Source organism: Diuraphis noxia, unplaced genomic scaffold, assembly GCF_037042655.1.
Source record: "Diuraphis noxia isolate RWA-SAM2 unplaced genomic scaffold, SU_Dnox_SAM2 contig0007, whole genome shotgun sequence".
In the NCBI taxonomy this organism is placed as follows: Eukaryota; Metazoa; Arthropoda; class Insecta; order Hemiptera; family Aphididae; genus Diuraphis; species Diuraphis noxia.
Genome location: NW_028301717.1, coordinates 419,046 through 443,403, shown reverse-complemented (window position 1 = coordinate 443,403; position 24,358 = coordinate 419,046). Strand labels below are relative to the sequence as shown.

Below are 24,358 nucleotides of genomic sequence, written 5' to 3'. Positions count from 1 at the left end.
CAATGAAAACTGTGACAGAAGAAGCTGTAAATTTCTACAAACGCTTTCATAATCGCCTACAAACCCACCAAAATCCATTGATAAAAAGCCTCTACACTCAAACCATACCGGGAAACCCTCAGCGTCGTCTAAAAAGGAACTGGTGCCGTGAATTGTTATAAATAAAAACGAAGTTCTAGACTCTAGACAGCGTTAATTCCCAGCCAAGTGTCACCAATGGGCGATTTCTTAATTCAAGATTAAGTTATGTTACTATTATAATATCATATATACTTATTGTGCTATGTTGTATAGATTGTGTAATGTGTATTTCAAATTGTAAAATAAAAAAATAAATCATTTTTCAAACACATTTTTTATTAATATTTTCAGGTCTGTATTTTTTTTTTTATATATCGTTCTGAAGATGTTTATGTTACAGTTCATATCAATAAGTAGTTCCGTAAAAAGTATTTTCTTTCTAAAATTATATTTTTTCACAGTAATATTATGTAACAACTTATTATAGAATAAATAATCTGATTTAAATGAATATATTTGTGCATTTATTGAATGCAAATTCATACATGGATTTATGCAAAATATTATTTAAATAACTAATATATATCCATTTTAATACTCAAATAAGATATAATTATTCTACAATATTGCTAAGCAATTTATTTGTGATTTAATATATATTTTTTTAAACATTATTCTGAATAAATTGATATTACTCATATTAATATTGTGGTTATAATATTGGTAGTTACTAGATAATTCAAAAAAGTATTTTCTGATGAAAATTATCTTTTTTGATTATATAAATAGTTATCATATATATTAAAGTTTTTAAAGTAAGTTGTTTAACGTTTCAATCAGTTTCTAAAGTACAATTAAATTTAATTTGCTGTAGGTACAAACATTGTATAGAAATTATTATAATACTTTTGTTGTATTCGGATATAGATACACATTTTTCAAATAATTATAATATACTGAATGTATAATATAACGCAATGTATTTTTTTTCAACACCATTTTAAAGACATTGTTGTTAGCTTCTGTTGGATATGTTTTATCCTTCATAAATTAAAAGTTTAATTTGCCGTCCATTTTTCTCCTGGGAGAAATACCATTTTCTACATGCATGGAAATCAAATAAATGACAGTATGGAAGTTAAAATTACGTCAAGTCTTCACGGTTAGGTATAATGGATCTATTATCACACTACTATATATTTATTGTTTTTATCTTTCGCTGGTTAAAATTCACTACCTTGTCAAGATAGAAATTTTGTTTCATTAATAATATGCATAGTAAAAAATAATAAATTAGTTGATAATATAATAATAAATAAAATAGGAATTAATTACAATGGAAATAAATAAAAAAACGTATTTATTTGCAATATCATTTTAATTTACTTTGTTCACTGTGTTACAGGTTATCGGCGAAGCCACACTTCTCTCTTGACGAGTGATTAACGAAAAGTCTAAACTTTTTATCTGCGAAAGATAAAACAATACAAGAGCACGATAATTGACTAGCCTTGATATCGGATTTCCGTGTAGAGTTAATGTTCGTAATTTTAAAAGTGATTTTAGTTTTATAACGTCCAGAATGTCATTTATTTGATTTCCGTGCATGTACAGTATCCTTAAATTTTGAAAGTGAAGAAATTCCTGAAAAATTAATTTAACAGCACACTTTAATAGCATATTGAGTCATATTAAGTATACACTTTTAGATTTTAATATTCTCTAATCATTAACAAGTCAACATTGACGATATATAAATAAACAATCGCTATTTTTATATGATATCTTTAAGTTTAAATGCCTAAATAGTTATTTAATATTTATATACAAATGCGTTCTTTCTTTTTTGTTTTTGTTTTGATCTTTTCTCTATTTTGTTCCATTTTATGTTATTCATATTCACATTAATTTTAACTTGTAACCCATAATATGTGCACCATAACACAAACTGTCATTACACAATATTTTTTTTAATTGGAATTTATTTCCGTAAATAAATTATTATTATTATTATTAATACCGACCATAATATTGTGCTGTGTAAGAGGTAATAATAGGCCAGTTCACAATACGTTCATAAAATTATACAGGTTTTTAACACTTTTTTTTTACAGTGGGATTTTAAAAGTCAAGCTGATATGTTTTACTGGAACACAATTTTTTTTACCGTATAACATAAATTCGTAGTATTTTTAAAAAACGTGTGTCTGTAACTAACACAAAAATATTTACCATTTACACAATATTATCACACATGTTGTCAAAATATTTGAAAGATGTGTTATGCAAACTTTTGGTTTTTAAAACCTTTTCATAAACCCGAAAAAATTAATCCAAGTAATAAAAGAACACGATGAATCGTCTAAATAGAAGTTTTATTCAAAAAGTCTATGGTTTTGTGTTATAACAAATGTATTCGATCAGAATATTCCTCTATGAACTTTTACCATCTCCTTGTAAAAATGGGATTTTAATGAACAAAAATATACTACTTAGGTAGGTATACTACCTAAAATAAATTTACCGAATTTATAATGAAATTTCAAGGTTTACTAAGATACATAAAATGTTTGCTTGTTTTTAACAACATGAAACTCGAGTATTTTTCTAGGTTTTCGTTATTCTCGACCAAAAATGGACGTTTTGATGTAGTAGATATGATGTAGATACCTATGCTGAAAAAACGTGTAGACAAGTTGGTTAAAATTTAAAAAAAATGATTTGAATTCATGAATGTCACAATAAAAAGTCGAATATGATGATGAACAACGGGATTAAATTTAAATATAAGAATATGCAATATCTAATCGTAATAATAATTGTTCGTGCTGACCTTGAATTTAAAAAATCAAACAATTAAACTCTTGCAGCAGTTATAGTTTTTACCTGGCCAATGGTTTTAAATTCATTATAAGAAACGTCAATCCAAATCAAATATGACGGCAACTCGAGCATCTGTTCAACAGATTTGTTCAAGCCTTGTAAGCTCGTCAAATGATTATTATTCAACCAAATTGCTCCACTGATGAATTTCTTATTGGCGCCTCTTCCGGGAACTCCATGGACTCTGACTGACAGCGGTGTCTCATCAATTAGTTCTAAAAAAATAATCATAAATAAATCATCGATGTACTTGTGGTAAATCGAAACTGTATTTTTTCATGGTTTTTTTGTAATAAAAATAACTTTATTGACGCTGCATTTGTGCAGTGTTCTTATATGCATCTGTACCTACCTAGATTTTATTTACGAAATTGTAAAAATAATGGACGTTATATTAATGCGACAATTACTCTGAAAATATTATTATGGTGTTCTAATTTGATTATGTAATTGCACTGCAGTGTGAATAATTTTCGACTGACAGTATTGTTTATATTCTTACTGTCAACCGTCCTAAGGCTCTTGGACGAATAATCCAAAGGTTTCCCTATTTTAATGTCTTGAACAAACTTAGGATCAATGTGTTGAATTTTTGGCACGTTTTGACTCGAATCATTCATAGTTGCGGATTTCAACTTAACGTAAGCACCTGTATAATTATCTAACTTCTGCTTAAATTGTAAGTCTATTAAAAAAAAAAAAAAAAAATATTATGTTATAAAAATAAATAAATAACTGATTTTAATAGTGTATGACAATAAACTTGTATCCAAGACAATTACGTGTAATGTGATATTATTGTTTTAATTTTTCTTTTTTGAAATGTAAGTATTCTAACTCATAAATCGTAATCAATGAAATCATTTATATTTAAAAAAAATTGAAATTATCATTGAATTAGCATTTTTAATTCCTTTTTAGGTGTATCATTTATAAAGTTTAAATAAACATAAAAATATTATAATATATTATAATACTATACGAATTTAAGCAACATTAATTAATAATGATTAGCATAAAAAAATGTTGTCGGTTAGCTGTCTAATTGCAGTCTTGTAAAATTTTCATTTATGACTACTTATATATATATATATATATATATATATATATATATATATATATATATAATATTAAGTATTTACGTTGTTTATTTTCATAATTAGGTATTTAACTCTTTAGGTACCTAGTATCTAATGTTTACATATTATTCTCTCACTGTTTTTTTTTTTGTTATATAATGTATTTAATTTAATTATATAAGCCACTGGGTGTCAATACAAATATATATAAATATAAAATATACTTAAATCAATATATTTTAAGCAAATAATATGAAGCCAATCGAATTTCTCATAATTTTATGGGAACAAAAATTGTATTAATAAATACCTTTTTCCTCCATTAAATCTGATAATATTAAAAATAATTCATTTTCGAAAATGTGTATCATAAACCTAAGTTATAATTTATCATAATAATGTCCAATATAAGTAAATAAATTCTATTTCTTTTTGTATTACACTATGTGATTAATTATTTAATAACAATAAAATCGAGAAAAAATATAGTCCGTTAATAATTTTCGAGTTAAATTGATTTATTATTGAGATTAAGAGTTCACACTTTTATTACCAAACCAGCTCAATAAGATTCTTAATTTTTTTTTCCTTTTATACATAGGTAATATTTATTTATTGTGGATCAGTCGTCGAAGTTACCACTACGGCACTACATAACAGTTAAAAACAAAACCATTAAAAATTATAAACCATTAAAATATTAGGGTCTTTATTCATTATATTTTGTTAATAGGTATCCACTGCAATGGTCTTAGTCTTATACCAAAGTTTGAGAACCTTTGCCACAGTCCTACAGTCTACAATTTGCAATTTATACAGACTCGTGTGAAAGTTTTGCCTCGATTGTTGAAAGTTAAAACACAATATTATACTATAGCGTCTACCAAATGTTCGCAATGTCTATAAATTGTTAACTTTAATATTTATGTTTACATATTATTTTTTATGACGCTTATTATTTGTTATTGTTTTTTTTTAAATACGAAAGCAGAAACACCTTTTCGTAAAATTATATTAGAACATCGCAATTGTAAGAATATAATTTTCTGATGTTTTTAGTCATCAATGGTAGTTGTTACTAAATATGTTATATAGTTATATAGATATCGAAAAATCAGATAATATATTTCGAGTGTAATAGTTTAGGTGCATATGATAGGTAATTTTATCATACACTTAGGTGTATGAATGATGTCATTCGTTTTGATCATTGTAATTTGACGATTTTGTATCAACTTCCTGCAGGTTGAGTTTCGGATCGATTTCTAGTTCTTCCATTTCAGCCCAAAAGTCATCTTTGTGCTCGTACATTTCCATACGACTCGTCGTCGGCGCCGGCACGTCAATCGTAGACATTTTGTCGGCTAAAAGGAAACTCGTGTCACATGAAGACCTCGCTCTGGCCACTGACCTCGTTTTTGGCACACGCGGCAACATGCCACTGATGATCGGCATTATTTTGTTTGACAACCACAAAGACTCTACGCGAAAAGCATAGGCACATGGATAAAAATAATATCAACGCACGGTATAATAGGTGTATTATTATACCTGGTATTATAATATGTGAAATAATATTATAATAATATAATTCTAAGGCTTTGGTCCAAAAATGGGACCAATATGAATTAAAAAGGCTAATGTTATAATTAGGTAGGCGAAAGTAAAATTTGAAATATTTTCAACAGGTTATTTCAATTAAAAAAACTACTTACAGTCCCAATCGCCTACCGAAATAAGTCTTGATAAGTGGGATTAGCCGTTTTAGACCCAAGCCGTAGAACTATCCATAATATTATCACATATTATATTATACGCCATTGTCAGCATGAAATTCATAATTTAGCCGTTGGACGGTTGTGTAAACGGTTTTCTTGAGTGTATATATAACTTACTGCATATGTTGTTTTGTAGTTCACTGGATTTCGTGTTTTTGTAAAACGGATTTTCGATGTATTCGCCACTTTGCATGCACTTTAAATGTCCGAACACAAAATATCCTTTCCCGGTAACCTTAAACGGCGTTATATTAAACATGTTTAAGTTATTGTTAGAATTTTAAATGTTTAATTTTAGATTTATGTTGTCCTTACAATGACGTATGTTGCCTATGTACATATCATTAATATTATAATAATAATATCGATTACAATATTTAAACGCTTCAAGACTTTTAAACAGAAACATTAAATTCTGGTTAGAATCAAAGTAGATGATTTCTTAATTTAAAACTTTTTATATTATTATTTTACTTTTTATATTTTAGTCGTTTGTTGTTGTTAAAATGCATATTTTTCAATGTTTCACTCAAATTAATAAGCTATATTAAATGCATATCATGTATTATTATTATAAGATTATTTATTTTTTAGAAATTTCTGGCTCTTCGATTTACAAGCCCTATTTGTGTATTATTGGTTTGATATTTTAGTACTATGATGTGTTAGCACAAATTGTATTATTGTATAGTACCTATGCTTGTTAAGTATATTTTAAAAATTTTGAGACTAAAATGTACCAGAAATTTTTTGCATTAAAGTCCATTCTTTAATCATCACTCACCATTTCGTTTTCATCCCACGTGCCATAATACGTGAAACCAGTAATGCCACTAATTGGATAAAAAACTTGAAAGTTGTTGACTCTCTTGTCATTCAGCCACATTCCCGTCAAAACGGCTCCAGTCTTACAAAACGTATAGGTTCCCAACCCGTGTTTCATATCAGACTTCCACGTTCCGGAAAATTTGTCGTTGTTTTTGAACTTGAAAACCCCTTCACCGTCTTTTTTATTGTTTATCCAATAACCTTTCCAATGATAGTATTGTGTTCAACATTCAAAAATCAATGTTACATTATAAAAGACGTATATCAGTGGCAGTGCTAGGATGTGGCCGGGCCCACCCTAAAAAATTTTGGGACCCCTGTGGCCAATCTAAAATTAAAAATTGAAAATAAATCATAATCGCCTATTGAAAACGATCTTATGGACCTGATTTATAAGAATATATGAAAATATTTAGTCACAATGTATGGACTATGGGGTAAACAACGTTTTAAAAGCTATGCACTATATGTATTCAAGCCTCATAAGTAACGTGTGTTTTACAGCGGCTAAATACAAAAATGTTCTTTATTACTTAGTTATACAAACTATAGTTTACTCAGTTAAAAATACTTGTAGTTATGTTTTTATTAGTTATATTCAATTATACTGCAATTGATGTCTGATGGTGTGCTCAGGGTATTGAGTGTAAAATTTTGGGTTAGGGATGAGGTATCACCACTCAGGTTCGTATACAGGACGATGAAGAACATTAAGGGAGTTTTGAAAAAAGAAATGCATAAAATTGATATTATGCTATAAATTATTACTAAATTGTAGGTATTATATTTACATTATATTTTTAAGTATATAAAAGTATTTACATCAATAGATGTTTTATTAGAAAAAAAATGCTTTTTATATATGTCTAATACAGATCATTGTTTTAGTAAGTTTACACGATAAAAAAATAACTCAATATGAGTTTTACCCCCTTCCTTAGCTCAAATTCCTGACATAATTATTGTTTTTATATATATCAAGATAACATATTAGCGCCCTTAAAAAATTTTGGCCTCAACATGGCTCCCCTAATACTAAAATTCTGGCGCTGACATGTATTAAATTTTATATGTACATATATTTATTTATTTTAATCTGTGCCAATTATAATGGCTGAGTCAGGGTTATTATTGCTTATAATGTAAAGTATTGAGAGTTACCTTCATATTTGCTCTTATCGTTATAAATCATCACTCCTTTGCCGTTCCTCAGCCCTTCCCTGTAACAACCCTTGTAAATAGATCCATTTACAAATCTGTACTGCCCTCGACCATGCCTCAGTCCGTTTTTATACGTCCCTACGTAGGCGTCGCCGTTCGGTAAGATAGCTTTTCCGAATCCGTGTCGTTCATCGTCACTATTGCGTTGGCCTTTGTACGCCTGAAAAGTGAAATGGAAAACCCTCACCGAGTATTAGAAAATCGTATGGTCTTGGTGCAAGTACAATCAGTAATCAGTAAAGGTGCAGTGAGTTGTCACAATAAATTAGAGGCATCTCATGCTTAGATATCATCATATGCAATAACGTGGCACTTGAAAAAATATTTCAAGAGGGGGTGGAAAAATTCGAGAACGTGCACTTTCAAAATATATGACGTCTTTTTCTGCAAAAAAAAAAAAAAACTTGTTCCTAAAACATACGCATACCTCCCTCGTGTCAAATCAAAAAAGGTAATATTCCTAACGAAACCATATTTATATATATACTATTTAGTATGAAAGTATATATAAGATATTTCAGTAAATATTGTTTGGAAACCAAAAAATTAAGTGGTGCAAAAACAATATTACGTGTGTGTAAAAAAACATTCACGACGATTTAAAAATTTAAAATTACTTAATATTTTATGGGACTAAAATACATAAGGTTTGCTTAAAAATGAAGATCGTTGATTTTTAAACTTTTACGGTGAAAATTCCTCTGGCGTAAACGGAAATCGAACATTATACAATTTTAATACAAACGCATATCACTTTTTGTACCAACCTATAACAGTAGATACTCCTATTAATTAGTCACTGTCAGGATATAACGGTCAAGGACAATATAGGTTTTCCTAATCTATAAAATTCTCTAACACATGGAATAATACTTTACTATTGTTACTTAAAAGGGATGGAATTTCCATGAACTCAGCATTGTTTTTAAAATATAAAAATTTCATGAATTTTTGAAAAAAAAGTAGGGAAGTTTTATTTTTTATTTTTAAGGTAATCTTAGAATTTCAACTTTTAAGACATCTCTGGTTATTTTTTAATTTACTATGAAAATTAAATTTTTATGGTGCAAAACCATTTTTTATAACGTTATATTTTCAGCTCTACTTATAATTTATTATTAACAGCAGATTTGTGAAATAACCTATTTTTCCTGAATTTTGGGTAAAAGTTATACCAGCTGTGCGTAGATGCCTAATTGCCCAATATTAAGTAGTGTAATTTAAAATGACAGGTTTGTCTCAATTGCAAAGTGTAAATAATTGTCATGTGGGTCGAGTAAACTGATTTTACATAATATATTCGAAAAAAGCTTAGTTGCTATCTTAGACATTTCTTGAAGTGTTAAATCTATATTTGTCTTGATAAAACGGTAAATTAAAAAGAGAGAAACGATGGCTTAATTAGTTATGCAATCATCTCGTACCTATATACTATAATAAAAATGCATTTGTATCCTAACTTTCAACGAGTGAAACCACGACGAACAGTGTTATAAAAATAATAAATTATAATATACCTAGGACGCTAGGACTACAATGTATTACGATACCCTAAGTCATATTTATGATTTTACACCTAAGAACAATATTAAATCAGTATTCTGTCTTTTACTCCTCTTCCCCCTTGATATAACAATCAACAAAAATTACCCCTATTACAGACAATGCATCGTTCGCAAAATCGCTTTCGCCACCGTATTCGTCTTCTGGCGTGTATTCATGCATACCAAAATTATCTTCATCTTCAACGTCAGAATAACTTCCTCTATTCATTGTTAATTTATTTTTTATATTTTATCCAACAGAATAATAAAACAATTTCAGTAGCTTTCTATTGAATTGTAATACATATAAAATATCATAATACATAAATATTGAGGTTCTAAGGCATAATCTTGAACTATAAATATAAAGTTTTGCTAGGTTACTACAGTCTTATTATATTATAAACATATGTACAAAAGTTTCATCAAATCTATGTATTTTTCTGGAATTTCTGTTGTATATGTACCAATTTGCCTTCGGCCAAATTTACCAGTAATTTATTGTCCTCGCATATTATACACACGGTTACAATACCAACTTGTTAAATAGGATAGGTTAGGTCAAAAAATAATAAATTCATATAATTGCAATTATATGATTAATATTTTTTTTTATTATTATTATTATTTATTTATTTTTGACCAATAGACAAAGTAAATTAAACATTAAAGTATGCCACTTGTAACTCGCTTATTATAATATAATACATTTTATTCTATATATTTTTTCATAATATACATATTTACCTTTCCTATATTTTAGGGTTAGTATTTTAATCATGTATATAATATCTGAGGGGAATCGGTAAATTCAGTTAAAGACAAGAGGACAACACCGGTAAAATAATCCTAAAATATTCTGCACCAGAATAATGACCATGTTTATGATCACAATGCTTTTTTTTCACATCGGTTTGAGCCAGCCAATTTCTAGCACGGATCGCTATTTGTATTCTTTTTGAACCTTTCCCTCAATTTCAACAGCAACAACACAATATTCAATATTAGTTGCTAAAATCGAAATTGGCCAGCTGCAGTTTTTCTGCACTTGCGACTTCATTATATGTCACCCATTGGAAGGCAGCAATAACGATTGTAATAATATATTATTACATTTTCTATAAAAGTAAAATAACGATTAAAAAAATAAGTTATATTTCTTAATTTATTATGCCTATGATTTTTTTTTTTTTCAATAGACTATAATTTAGCAGCTACTGGGAAGTGTTTTTTTTTTTAGGCGGAGAAGCAGTTAACTGACAGGGTAACTTACAGGGTTGTAACCTCGGTAGGGGTGGGTCCAAAGACCTGGTTTTGAGGTAGTGCAACTAGGAATGGGGCAAGTGGTGAAAATAGAGCAGCTGCTTTAAGAGTAGCTAATAAAGAGCCTAGTGTCACTGGGCTAATAACTAATAAGTGGAGATGGAATGCACGATGGGACTGGAAGGACCGGTAGAGCTAAAGGAGATGCAGGGGTGGAAATAAACAAGGAGGAAGTGGTAATGGTGGTGGTGGTGGTGAGTAGCAAGGTCCTAGTCCATTACAAAGTGTGGCATCGACTTTTTTAATGACAAAAACATATTTAATTCGTTCGTACTTCGTTTAACACACAACATTATGATTATTTTTTACCTTAAAAAAATAAGCCACCACCAAAGCTGTTACGATTCCAAAAACATTCATTTTTATAAAATATTCTTATACCTATAGATACAAAAAAAAATAAAGTAAAATAAAGTATTATAATTGTTTGTATTTTATACTCAATCAATTCGTATTTTGTTTTCGATATTTTCACGTTTTTTTAATCTGATTACGGAAATATGACCAAACACGTGTTAGTTTGATATAATATATTGTTGTTAACTTATACGAGTATTAAACTATATTGATACTATTTTATAAAAATGTAATCATTATGTTAATCTTAAAAAGTAATAAAGTTATTTATTTATTTATTTATTTTTTTATTGATCTGAAATATACATCGACAACTAGGCATTGTTAGTATTTTAGTATTTACATGATTACATTAAATTAAATTGTACAATTCTATTTTTTTTTTAAGAATAAAATTAAGCTTTTAACGTCCTGTGGGTTTGGTCCTAAGTTATTTATTGTTTTAATATGTTGTTTGATTACCTATTGGCAATTAAGTTTGTTGCCTGCAAATCGTACAAATAACGTTTAGATATATCGCGAATATGTATTCGTGTTTGATTAAAATCATAGCAACATTTAATAATTATTTAACAATAATATTTTTAATACAATTTACGAATACGTGTGAAATCTTAGTAAATAATATTTGTTTAAATTGTAAGGTTGATAAATTATATTATTATTTAGGTAGGTATATATTTATTTTTATATCGTTTTATGTCATGTAGTAAATAAAAATAGGCAAATTAATACATGAAACGAAATTATGATTGGAAAATAGGTGGAAATCCGTGGAGGACTAAAACCCTCAGCCACCATCTAAAATATACTATCATCCCACCCCTCATAACGTCACAACAAAAGATCACTGTTTATTTATAAGAGAACGAAAATATACCAACAATCGGATTGATTTTTTGATATTTGTGCGTATAAGACTGACAGCCAATAACAAAAAAAAATTGAGATACGATGCACTGTGATGATCAATGATTTGATCTTATTTGTTAATTAAATTAAAATACAATTTTATATTTAATTTAATTTTTAAACACAACAAAATACATTTTACCTTTGTAGTAATTTATCCTATATAAGACATCAGGGTATTATTTGTACTTGACATACTTAGTGTGGAGTATAGTAACTTGTAAAGTATTATTATTAGATATTAAAAATTAAATATCACTTTGATTAATATTGAAGAAAAAATTATTTTTTAGTTATGTTTGAAAATAGTATTTTGGAAAAATAACACAGTTTTATGAATAGATATTTTAGGATAACAGTTAGACAAAAAATTATAATATATTTAAACAAAGAATAATAATTTTCGTTATAAGGCCAATTGTTGGAAGTCTGTGGGATATATTTAGAATGTTCATGTTTTTCGCACGGTCAGCTGTACGTTGCCAGTTCGCGTGTTGGAAAACGTTCTTCGTTGTTTGTTTTTGCGACAGAAAACAAAACGAAAAACATTGTTTATCATAATATTGTACTCAACTGATTTCTGTTTCAATTCAAATAAATCAATAAATAAATTCTTGAACTATATGTTTTATTATCACTCTAAAGTTTATCTGAAGATATGTTTTTTTCCGATTTTTGAGATTAAGTTGAATATGCACTATTCTGTGATTGTCTGCTGCAAAATCTAATAGTTGAAGCTATATCTCTATTGTGATAATTATGAAAAAACAAACTATAGATTAATGAAATCAGTGAATAAAAGACGCTAATAATAAACGTGAAGTTTTGAAAAACAAAATATTTACGATTCGAGTATAAAAGCTAAACCATACTGGCAATTTATATGTATTATTCGACAGTTCTTCAAACAATTACATACAAAATGAAGACTTTTAGCATTGTGTTTGCTTTGGCACTGGCCTGCTTGGCTAAGGTAAGACATACTTCTTAATCCTAACATACCTGAATATTATCTAATAATCATTTTATTAATAAGGTTGAAGCAAGTCCTTGTGGCACATGCGGAGGGTTACCATTCCTTCAAGATCCTTACCTAGATTTTTTCGCACCACCATTACCTGCACTTCCACTTCCAGCCTTACCGACTTGCCCAGCACCACTTCCACTTCCACTTCCACTTCCACTTCCAGCGTTACCACCATGTCCACTTCCACTTCCACCTTGCCCACTTCCACTTCCAGCCTTCCCGACATTCCCACTTCCACTTCCACCTTGTCCACTTCCACTTCCACCATGCCCACTTCCAGCCTTACCACCATGTCCACTTCCACTTCCACCTTGCCCACTACCACTTCCACTTCCAGCCTTCCCACCATGCCCACTTCCACTTCCACCTTGCCCACTTCCACTTCCACCTTGCCCACTTCCAGCCTTACCACCTTGTGCACTTCCACTTCCACCTTGTCCACTTCCACTTCCACTTCCACTTCCACTTCCACTTCCACTTCCACTTCCACCTTGCCCACTTCCAGCCTTACCACCTTGTCCACTTCCACTTCCACCTTGTCCACTTCCACTTCCACTTCCAGCCTTCCCGACTTGCCCGCTTCCACTTCCACCATGCCCACTCCCACTTCCACCTTGCCCACTTCCAGCCTTACCACCTTGTTCACTTCCACTTCCACCACTCCCACTTCCACTTCCACCTTGCCCACTTCCAGCCTTACCACCTTGTCCACTTCCACTTCCACCCCCAACTCTGGTACCAGTGCCAATAACACCTCTACCTTGTTTCTCAATTCCACCATTATGTCCACCGTTACCACCACTTCCTGGCTACTGTTAATAAGGACTGGCTTAAGAAAAAAGTTGATTGACGTCAGTCTGTACTGTTCTATATGGACATTCAAAATCATTCTAATTAATCAAAACTGCATAATTCACACAAAAAATGTAATATTTCAAAAATAATTTTATATCTACTTGTCACAATAAATGTTTCATCTCATATATTTTATCTTTTTTATGATTTTAATACCCTAACCTTATCATAAATGTTTCATATTGAATTGATACATTTTTAGTAATCCTAGTCTATTCATAAGTATAATGAAAAAATCGTGCTTAATTATTAGACTGGTTATTAATTGTCAGGTACTCATGTCCATAGATCTTATTTATAATATGTTAAGGGATCCGTGGTTATGTAGTACTGAAGCAAGAAATAAATCTCTTTGTATTGTATCTATTGAGAAAATCTGTGTTTATTATGTATACGAGTATATAATTACAAAAAGGTATGAATCATATAATTTTTTTTTAAATTTTTGTAACTAACAAAATTGAAAAGTAAGTAATAACAAATAAGGAGTCCCCCATTCAATTTAAGTTGTATCTAGGGTCCACGACTCGATGTTAATTTCGAACCACTGTAATTATACTACGTATTACGGTCTAGGACAAATGGGCGCCCCCAACTGGGCACGACCAACTCGGCGCTGCCAACTAGGCGTAGGGACAATTAGGCGCGAGTTGAGTGGACGCAAGACAAATGGGCGCGAAAATTTAATGAAAATTCACTATACACCTATCTACAGTATTACTAAAATAGTTACAAAAATTTTAATTTTTTAAAATCAAAAATAATTTACAAGTAGGTTTTTCATATATTCCTGAGTATAGTGGCCACTCCACTATATCTCGCTGTATTCCGGAGATGTGCATGTAGGGGGCAATAATTATTAGATAAAATACTATTATATCTATAATAATATAGGATGTCTCTGTATCGATTTATAAACGGATATTTAGAGTCATATCTGCTCGAACGACGTCGTTTGTACATTGTATCGGCTTATCGCATACCATCTGAACGATGCTTATAGGAAACCTAAATAGGTACATGCGATTAACGACACTACGCGAACAAATACGATAACTAAACAATACAAAATAATAATAATAGGTGGACAATAATTGTGTCTATAGGTATAAAATACAGATCGCATATTTTAGTCTTCGAAGTAGTCGTGTTAAGTTCAGACGTCATTCAATATGGAAAACATCACATCACAGCGAAATCGTGAAAAGTTTTATGAAAACGGATTTTTGTACGTATTTGATAAACTATCTGCAGACGAAAAAACTGAGTTTTGGCGATGTGAAAAAAAACGACATTGTAAAGCGTATAATAAATATATATAATTAATTAATTAATATACATTAACTATTTAGCGCCCAGCTATCCATCGTCCACTTTACTCGTGCCCACTTGATCCCGCGCCCAGTCGGCCTCGCCGAGTTAACCGTGCCCATTTGGCGGTGTTCAACTGTCCCATTCCGACGTATTATACTTATACTTGATTGAAAAAGCTATTACTTTTGTTCAAAGTATGTATTTAGATCAAAATAATTGTTTTATGTTTATGCCACTGCCCACAATGTGCTATGTTTCAGCTCTAAGTGTTAAGAAACATCTCCACACGTTTGATCAGATAAATGGTGAATGTATTAAAGAGCCATATGTACGCAGGTATAGTTAAATATTTAATGCATAAAATGTCTAACTAAATATGCATTTTGTACGGTACGTCGAACTGTTCGAATCTCGGGGCGTGGCCCCTTTCGCCCAAAATCGACCTTTTCCATTTCGCCTGGATATCCGTTTTGACCAAAGTCATTTCAGTCGTTTTAAAATTAAGTTAGCAATATTTATTAAATAATATAAATTTTTTTTTGTTATAACAAAAGTTTAAAAAAATACATAGTATAAATATAATTATCATATAAATATAATATAATAATATATTATCATACTATAAATAGCTTATAAAAAGTCGTCACAAAATACAAATTATTATTTTTTTTAATTTCCACAGATGCTTTTTACGAACTCATACCTTGTAATTTTAATTATAATACAAATTTCCATTTATTATTGTCCACGAAAATCAACGAGAATATAAAACACAATACTTATTATAATAAACTATTATTACTAGACACAGAGTTGTCGCGATCACAAACTATCTTCCGATATCAAAATCTGTGAGAAACGGGAAAGTCGATTTTGTGTGAACTAGGCCCCACCCGAATCTTTAACGGAACCCTTAATATTCGGTTCAATTCAAAATTCGAACTCGGAATGGAAAAATTACGAACCGAACTTGATTGAACAACTCTTAACTATTCAAAATTTGAACTTGAATATATTCTTAATTGAACAATACCCAATATTAATTTTCTTTATAATAATTAAAATATAAGTATCATAATAATAGTATTAGACTACCTATTAATTATTATTTTAATATTATCATTATCAGGTACGATAAAATAAACTGAGTTCGAATTTTAGTTCGATAAACAATTTTAATAGTTCAGTTCGATTTGGGTTCGCAATACTTCGACAATGTTCGGTTCGAGACCAAACAATTTTGTTTGACCCATCACTAATCTAGTTATCTTTTGGCGAAATGTTCATAAAGTTTTTGTGCTCTGACAAAAGGGCTGTAAAATTACATCAGATTTGAACGTGTTAATAAATAATCATAATAAAATACGTACATGAAAATTAAATAATGATTTAATTATACTGAATAAGTTCTAAGTGACCAGTTTCCATTTGATCTAGTTAAAGCTAAACAAAACATACATTTTGGTAATAATTTGGTACGTACATAACATTATGGTGCACTATCAAAATATTATTTAACTAAAATAATACAGTAATTGTTAGAAACATTGCATGTTATTAATTACCAACTAGTTTGTAAAACGTTGTAGTGCACCTTAAAAAATAAAAATAGTAAAACATTCAATAAAAAATAAACAAAAATACCTATATTTTTTTGAAAATAATTTTACTAATAGATAAACGAATCGCATTTTTAAACTTTTTTTTATCAATACGCACTACGAATCAACCTTTCTAAATAGTTTTGGTAACATAAAAGTTAACGGTCGCGATGTGGTCGTCGATGGGAGGGCATACATTGGGACAAATAGGGACATCAGTTTTTTGGATGATTCTTGGACGGCCGGTGGACGAGTGGTTATCATGGGGGATGGAGTCGTTGACATTGCCGTCGTAGTAGTAGTGTCGTCTTTGATTTTGAGCGGTGGTGATGTTGAAGGTGGCTGTGAAATGGCTCCGACCGCTATGACGAGGGGACGCAGAACGGCTAATAAATGATGCAGCGCACTCGGACCGTCCCGAAACTCGTTGGATGAAATGATAGTTCGCAGGAGATCGGCCAACGTGGTGGCATAAGCTTTTGCTTGCTGTGTAGTGAACCGAATCTGCAGCGGATGAGTTGGGTGGCTAGCTTGTCTGGGTGAGCTGGTCATTGAGAACCGTGGTGTTTTTGTTGGAGATACGTGAATGTCAGAGCACTGCTATAAAAATGAACGGATTATTAGTCATTACACATATTTAAGGCTCAGAATTAGTTACACCAATAAATCTTGAAATATGAACTACCTACAAAAAATATAACATTAAAAATACAAATATATTATTTAGGAATATTTTTTATAATATAATATATTTTATAATAAAATATAATAGTATGAACAAATTCTATGAAGTCTATTTTTTTTCAATTTCCAATGATACAGTTGTTTGAGATTAAAAACACTGATTACCAACATTATTGAAAATAAATAAATTAATCTATGCAAGTGTAAGATTAAATTTTTGATATTTCAATTATGAAACTCTAAAGTGTTAAATTATTCTCTAAAGTATTACAAGTTTTGGGGCTATATTGGATAAATAAAATATCGAAAATTGACTCAAATAGATACAGGTATAGATAAAATTATTCTGTTAAATTTATTTAATAAGTGTTCATACAATAATGTCACTCAGTAACTTATATTATTTGAAATGCGAAACTAAGTTACAGTGTTTCACCAAAATTCACATTTGTAATCACTAATAATTAGTGTGTTATTAATGACAAATAGGTTTGTCATTATTTTTATTTTGAGACGAGTTATAAATATTTTTAAATCTTAAAACTTACTTACAGCCAGTTAAAAAGAGTACGAGTATAAAAACCTATGAAGTGAATAATAAATCAATTTACTGTAATATTGAAACTAGCAACACAAAATTAATTCAGCTGAACAAAAATTAGCTATTATGTTTACGTATATTATTATTCAGAGACAACGCAATAATATGTGTGCAGTTCCGTAGGCGGAGCTATTGAATCCCCCCCCCCCCACAGGTATATTAAATTAATCGTGAAAATACTAATTAATTTATTCATTTAAATTTTTCGGAAAACCCTGTTAGACAATCATTATTTAAAATTGATGACTACGACACTGCTGGCGAGACTGCTATGGGTATCACAACCATATTATTCGGATAAATAGTTTTGTTTTTCAAGATAAAAAATATTATAAATTAATAATATTGATATTATAATTTTTTCGCGCCATTTAAAATGTATAATGTATATGCATTTTGTTGGTTGAACATATTTATTTTTATATATATTAACCATACAAAAAAAAAAAAAAAACGGTTTGCCAAAAAACACTATTATATCAGTGTTCTGAATGGGTAGTTTAACCGACAAAAAATGTACAATTCCATGTCAGCTGTATATAAATTTAAGAAAAAAAAACGAGATTTCTGAAAATAATTCACATAGATAATGCCTATATCTCTCGCGGCTTTTTAAATTTTAACTCTCGCCGAATCATTGGTTAGGTTACCTTTATATACTTGTGGTTCGGAAGATAAATTACCAGATTAAACATACCGTGAGATGCAATTGATTCACGAATACGAGTGTCCATGCTACGGTCGAGACGATTTTGAAATTCTTCATGTTATTGTATTGGTATTATTTGATAATATGGTAAACTTTTATAATATTGTACTTAATATGTATAGTGACCGCGTTTAAACTGTGTCTGCAACCTGTGCGAATAATATCATAATCTCTCGGTTTCCATAAATTATTGTAATATTACAATACAGAAGTAGGTACCTACCTGCATATCGAACGCGCGTGCTGAAGCGTTATGCCGGACACAATATCAGGTAAAGATCTGAACGCGCAGGTGGTCGTTAACTTCACGCGCACACGTGCTGCAGTCTGTGTAGGTGTAATATAACAAGACAAGTATGAACATTATAATATCGCTATTACGTGAAAATGGTATTTTATCCGGTCAGTATGTAGTAGATAACAATAATTTAACTGTCTACCGTCATCGGTGACAATTTTCGGGGAGTTTTTCCACGTACAGATTCAATACCAGCTACAATTAAACTGCTTGTTGTAGTGTTCTAACTGCAAGATAAGCAAATCGCGTAATAAATTGTTTTATTAAGTGATAGCTAGCGTAAGCTTCGGGATTGATAAATTGGGTCCCAAATGACCATAACTCGGTAAATTGAGTCCCGGGACAAAAAAAAAGGTGGTAGATAAGTTGGGTCCCGAAAAAAAAAGTTGAAGGTCCCGCCGCGCGCGCCGTTCTGGCTACTAATTAAAAAAATAAATAATAGTACATTTCATTTTTATTATCATAATATATGCCTATGATACCTACCAAATAATCAATATATATATATATATATATATATATCAATAATAATTTATAATATATCGATTTATATATTAAATATAATAATAATGAAATTTATTTTTTATTTTTTTATTATAGGTAATTTACATTTGTAATATTTTTAATTATTATAAATTAAGTATAGGTATAACAGTATAATCTTACGAAATTTAGTTTTTAGCTTTTTAATTAGTATTTGGGACTTAAAATCTATTTTTTTCGCGAGACCCAACTTACCAACTTCCTGTTTTTTCACAGGATTAAATTTACCACCTTCAAAATGTACCAAATTTATTTCGGACCCAATTTACCTAGCCCCGTAAGCTCAATGTTTGATTTAGTACTTAAATATTTTTAAATGAGTTATTCAAATTCATTTAAATTATCCAAAATGTACAGTTTATTTCACCAATATTATTGTACGCCTATGCATAATAATCTGTCTATAAAAATGTCGCAATTCAACACGAACGATTTTTTTTTTCTGTAAACAATTTTTTGTGGCACCAGAACTGCTCGAAATGGTTAACGTCACATTTATTTACATAGGAAATCGTGTCTTCAATGTAGCATTGAACGTGCCTCATACGTGATGAGGAATGTTTACCCTAATAATTACGAAGAATAAACACAAATTAATTATATTGTATTACTATTAGCATGATTTAAATCGGTGAGGGGCAGGAGAGGGCAAAAAAATTTGGTTCCATACATTTGATGTCGATACAAATGCATGTTTATTTAAGGTGCCTTTACGTTAGACCCGGATGTACTGTCTCCGTCTTACAAGTGCGTAACATTGCATTTATTATAAAAATTAAAGGCAACATTATTATTGATGACTACTCGTAGGCTTTTTGTTATATTTTAATTTTAAAGCGAGTTATGAGTGTTTTAAAATTGTAATTTGTTTGTATATCTTAAACTACTCATTAATACTCGCGTTAAAATTAAAATATAATAAATAACCTATGAGAAGCCCTCAATAATCAAGTTGCCTTTAATTTTTATAAGAGGTAAATTCACTCTAAATTTTAAACTCGCGGAGCTAAACGTAATCTGCTGAGCGTAAAATTTGCAATTTAACGCACTTATATGACGGAGATAACACATGTGGGTATAACGTCCTCTTAAACATATAATTTATTTATTTTCAAAAGGTACCTATGTAGAACGCTCAAACCTGTAGAATTCGAATAGTTCAAATTAATTTAAAAAGTTTATTTATTTTTTAAGGTGAGATTTATAGATATATTTTATGAAATGTGTTTAATTTGATTCAGAATATTTACTTGTGATAAGAACAGGTGGTGGTGTTTCGGTTCCTTTTATTACTTTCATAGTGTTTAAAGACCAATAATAATAATTGATGATGGCTTGGTGAGACGCGGTCGTACGCTCAATCTACGGAAACGCACTAACTGACTGGGTGACCATCCAGGATTTTTAGCAACATAGCCTTGCCACACATACACAAACACGTGATACAACCCTACCCACTTAAAAACCTACAAACAAATACACAAAAATAACCCCTACCGTACTACCACACACCCAATATCCTATGTTGCCGTGGGTTCCCCTTACAAAAAAAAAAATAATAATAATAATAATAATAATAATTGATAAACTGCAATGTCTAGTTTATAACTATAACAGTTATAAAATATTATATTATATTAAATTTCTAAAAGTGTATTATTTGTATTGATATAATTTTTATGTATACAACGATCAATAATGTACAGAAATCACAGCCCCCCCCCTCTGTAATTTTTTGCTACTTTGAACTCATATTATCAATAACTAAATTTAATTTAATTATAACGAATTAATCGGTTTAAGTGATAATTATTAATAATACATAATATTATCTAATGTCTATTCAAAATAAAATACAGGTGATAAATGTTAATACCTACACACTAATGTACCTACCATACTTATTTTGTGAAACAGAATTTCATTTCTACAAATAATCAAATACATTTTTTTTGCTTGAATATTTTTGTTTAGTGACTAAAACAGTTATCAACAGCTTTACACTTTACTAATTTCATTGAATATGACTCTATACTAACTTCAAGCTGAACTGGTAAAATGTCTAAATTAATTATTTATGGTGTTTTACCCAATTTTCGTGCATATTGCACTTAATACATTGGCGCCTACGTACTTATACTCTCAGTGAGACCAATACCATAAATATTACGAGTTCATATCTATCGCGACGTTGTGTCGTGTTAGGTGTGTCATTTACTTTCCCCTGCAGTTCCGTAATTGTTTCAAACAGCATATTTTACATCTTTCGACGATAGTATATATGCCTTGGCGCGTGACAATTAAATAGTTCAACATATTATATTCCAAGAATAGGACAGATAAAACAATAAATACCTAAACGCAACGTTTAATGAAATAATTTAACAAGGATTGTTTTTTTTTATTGTAACAAAACCGCTGATTAGTAAAACAATTAATACATGGTATTTATTCGGTTTATAATGCATACCTACATAATATGTATATATTTATACACAAATATAATTATTATCACAACGGTCTAAATCATAAGTACATAATATTATATAAACGGTGCAAAATAAATAAATAAATAGCAATAATATTAATTTGTTAACATATTATAATCATATAATTATATAGTACAAAAAAACAATAAATACATTAAAAATAAAGATGCGTATGATTTCGGGGAAATGAACGGGGCTATTTTATATTTAACAAGGAACTTTGGAGAAAATTGATGGTAGACATTTGACTGGTTTAGCCTGCAAGGGCACCACTGGGTAATTTGTGTTTAGATTTGGCAAATTAATTTTGGGCAAGCTAAGTTTTTTTTTGGGTGTGAATAAACGTTCATGAACGAAATTGAGAATCTGGTTTAAAGATTCTGGTTTATAATATAGTTTGGTCGCCTGTAAAGATGGTATTTCAGGTTTTCCAAATAGCGGAGCGGGTAAAAGGACAAACACTTTGTCTGGTCCCGGTGTAACGTTTATTACCGGTTTTGTTGGTACAGATTTATTAGGTGTATGCAGTTGTGGTAACTTTAAGTTGCCACCTGTAAACAGTTTGATTATACTGTCTATTTTGGCATCTATCTGACTAGCTGTTCCCTTGTTGAACAGCGAGGTCAGGATGGACAGTGTTGAAATCGGCGGAGATGGTATGGGCAATCCAACGGTGGGCACATTTACACATGGAACGGCTGGCACGGCTGGAACGGCTGGCACGGCTGGAACGGCTGGCACGGCTGGCACGGCTGGCACGGCTGGCACGGCTGGCACGGCTGGCACGGCTGGCACGGCTGGCACGGCTGAAACGGCTGGCACTGCTGAAATGGCTGAAACGGCTGAAACGGCTGGCGCGGTTGGCACGGCTGAAACGGCTGGCACTGCTGAAATGGCTGAAACGGCTGAAACGGCTGGCGCGGCTGGTGCGGTTGGCACTGCTGAAATGGCTGAAACAGCTGAAACGGCTGGCGCGGTTGGCACGGCCGAAACGGCTGAAACGGCTGAAACGGCTGGCGCGGTTGGCGCTGAAGGCACAGGTGGTGGATATGGATCACTCGTGGGTAAATCTGCCGGTAAGACGGGGGCCGTGGGTGAAGCAGGAACTGGCGTTACAGCAACTGCAACTTCTTTGGTGACAGCAACACCATCAGGTAAGCCGGAAACCGACCCCGGTGACTGAGCGCCCGGCGCGGCAGACGCCGTGAGTTCTTTGGTGACGGCAACACCCGGTAAGCCGGATGCCGGCCCGGAAGTTATCACGGCGGAATCTTGTGCACTTACCGATGTCAGTGCCGATGGAGTCGGGAGGACTTCGGGCCTTGAAGATTCAACGGTCCCCGTGGCGTCTGCAGGTGTTCCAATCGACAAAGTGCTGCTGAATTTCACGAACAAATTTGAAGGTATTGCACTTGCGAGTGTCGGGATGGACGATAACGAGGTCATAAACCCTTTCAATAAGGATTGAGGTACGGCGTCAAGTACGGTCGGATTGCACGACAGCTGTGTTAGAAAGTCAACTATTAAAAATGGCGGGACGATGCACAGCAACTTCGGATTTGACGACAGAATGGTCAAAAATGCTATGGTCTTATGAACTGCTAATTTAGTCATCAAGTCGGAAGACTGGCCGACTGTCGATAGTGCGGTAGCTTGCTGGAGTCCTCCTAATGGCGACGACACTGATGATTCCACGTGTTTAGATTTATAATGGGCTTCTGTAGTCTGAAAAAAAATTTGTGAGTGTCAAACATAAATTATTAACAAAATGGTTAAACGATGTACGGATACAGACGACTTAACAAATGAAAAAAATAATATTATCTAATTTTTATATACAAAAAACGTACCAGTAATTTTAGAAGTGTCACTGTCACGTAGAAAAGTAACGCCGATAGTTTCATTTTTTTTTTTTTTATATTATTTTTTGTATTTTTTTTTTTTTTTTTAATGTAATTATTAAAATGATAGACCGCGTCAGAATGAGTCGATTTTTTCAATTTCTCTCCCTTTTATAGTATTCGCCACGTTTTTCCGAACATACCTGGGCTTGACGTAAGATAGTCTATAATCGGTCAAAATTATTATCTCAATTATGCAATTAATTTTTTTTCTATAGAATGACCCGACATTAATAACTAGGAACAAAATATTTTATCACATTTTATGTGGTTTATAATTAACATGGATTTTCAAGAGTAATTTTGAGATACTAACATTACTTTGTTGGTTTTATTTCAGCGCTATTGAGCAAATAATTTTGAATATAGTTAACGAGAATGCGAATCACC

General features: G+C 31.0%; 5 protein-coding genes across 10 annotated transcripts; 1 reads left to right on the top strand and 4 right to left on the bottom strand.

The window, feature by feature from the left end:
• Positions 1-1,398: 1,398 nt before the first annotated feature.
• Positions 1,399-3,524, bottom strand: LOC149054316 (leucine-rich repeat-containing protein 51-like). The gene is made up of 3 exons (XM_089230243.1): positions 3,407-3,524; positions 2,908-3,119; positions 1,399-1,665 (listed from the first exon to the last, which is right to left on the bottom strand). Exons 1-3 carry the CDS (start codon positions 3,522-3,524, stop codon positions 1,399-1,401), a joined length of 597 nt encoding a protein of 198 aa, XP_089086369.1.
• A 1,653-nt stretch (positions 3,525-5,177) lies between these two features.
• LOC107164264 (uncharacterized) lies at positions 5,178-9,583 on the bottom strand. The gene is made up of 5 exons (XM_089230238.1): positions 9,461-9,583; positions 7,751-7,970; positions 6,546-6,790; positions 5,879-5,996; positions 5,178-5,464 (listed from the first exon to the last, which is right to left on the bottom strand). Exons 1-5 carry the CDS (start codon positions 9,581-9,583, stop codon positions 5,178-5,180), a joined length of 993 nt encoding a protein of 330 aa, XP_089086364.1.
• Positions 9,584-12,868: 3,285 nt separating this feature from the next.
• Positions 12,869-13,792, top strand: LOC149054315 (uncharacterized). Its single transcript, XM_089230278.1, has 3 exons — positions 12,869-12,919; positions 12,983-13,265; positions 13,377-13,792. The coding sequence occupies exons 1-3, from the start codon at positions 12,869-12,871 to the stop codon at positions 13,790-13,792; spliced, it is 750 nt and encodes a 249-aa protein (XP_089086404.1).
• A 2,721-nt stretch (positions 13,793-16,513) lies between these two features.
• On the bottom strand, positions 16,514-20,949 carry LOC149054314 (uncharacterized). 6 transcript variants are annotated; one of them, XM_089230387.1, is made up of 4 exons: positions 20,829-20,949; positions 18,961-19,262; positions 18,712-18,886; positions 16,514-17,343 (listed from the first exon to the last, which is right to left on the bottom strand). In XM_089230387.1, exons 3-4 carry the CDS (start codon positions 18,760-18,762, stop codon positions 16,861-16,863), a joined length of 534 nt encoding a protein of 177 aa, XP_089086513.1. In that variant the 5' UTR covers positions 18,763-18,886; positions 18,961-19,262; positions 20,829-20,949; the 3' UTR covers positions 16,514-16,860. The 6 variants fall into 6 exon arrangements, with proteins under 6 accessions (XP_089086513.1, XP_089086515.1, XP_089086510.1 ...); XM_089230389.1 differs by having other exon boundaries at positions 16,514-17,340; XM_089230384.1 differs by having other exon boundaries at positions 18,726-18,886.
• Positions 20,950-21,945: 996 nt separating this feature from the next.
• LOC149054313 (uncharacterized) lies at positions 21,946-24,069 on the bottom strand. The gene is made up of 2 exons (XM_089230379.1): positions 23,918-24,069; positions 21,946-23,792 (listed from the first exon to the last, which is right to left on the bottom strand). The coding sequence occupies exons 1-2, from the start codon at positions 23,969-23,971 to the stop codon at positions 22,275-22,277; spliced, it is 1,572 nt and encodes a 523-aa protein (XP_089086505.1). The 5' UTR covers positions 23,972-24,069; the 3' UTR covers positions 21,946-22,274.
• Between the last annotated feature and the right edge of the window lie 289 nt (positions 24,070-24,358).

Coding starts and splice junctions, on each gene's coding strand:
- LOC107164264 (XM_089230238.1), bottom strand. CDS start 9,583: ATGAATAGAGGAAGTTATTCTGACGTTGAAGATGAAGATAATTTTGGT. Junction 6,791..7,750: donor CGATAAGAGCAAATATGAAG/GTAACTCTCAAT, acceptor ATCATTGGAAAG/GTTATTGGATAAACAATAAA. Junction 5,465..5,878: donor ACTACAAAACAACATATGCA/GTAAGTTATATA, acceptor CTTTTCGCGTAG/AGTCTTTGTGGTTGTCAAAC.
- LOC149054316 (XM_089230243.1), bottom strand. CDS start 3,524: ATGAATGATTCGAGTCAAAACGTGCCAAAAATTCAACACATTGATCCT. Junction 3,120..3,406: donor GAGCCTTAGGACGGTTGACA/GTAAGAATATAA, acceptor TTATTTTTTTAG/AACTAATTGATGAGACACCG. Junction 1,666..2,907: donor AATTTAAAACCATTGGCCAG/GTAAAAACTATA, acceptor TTAATTTTTCAG/GAATTTCTTCACTTTCAAAA.
- LOC149054315 (XM_089230278.1), top strand. CDS start 12,869: ATGAAGACTTTTAGCATTGTGTTTGCTTTGGCACTGGCCTGCTTGGCT. Junction 12,920..12,982: donor CACTGGCCTGCTTGGCTAAG/GTAAGACATACT, acceptor TTTATTAATAAG/GTTGAAGCAAGTCCTTGTGG. Junction 13,266..13,376: donor ACTTCCAGCCTTACCACCAT/GTCCACTTCCAC, acceptor GCCCACTTCCAG/CCTTACCACCTTGTGCACTT.
- LOC149054314 (XM_089230384.1), bottom strand. CDS start 18,794: ATGAAGAATTTCAAAATCGTCTCGACCGTAGCATGGACACTCGTATTC. Junction 17,344..18,725: donor TGAATCAATTGCATCTCACG/GTATGTTTAATC, acceptor TCATTTTTATAG/CAGTGCTCTGACATTCACGT.
- LOC149054313 (XM_089230379.1), bottom strand. CDS start 23,971: ATGAAACTATCGGCGTTACTTTTCTACGTGACAGTGACACTTCTAAAA. Junction 23,793..23,917: donor TGACACTTCTAAAATTACTG/GTACGTTTTTTG, acceptor ATTTTTTTTCAG/ACTACAGAAGCCCATTATAA.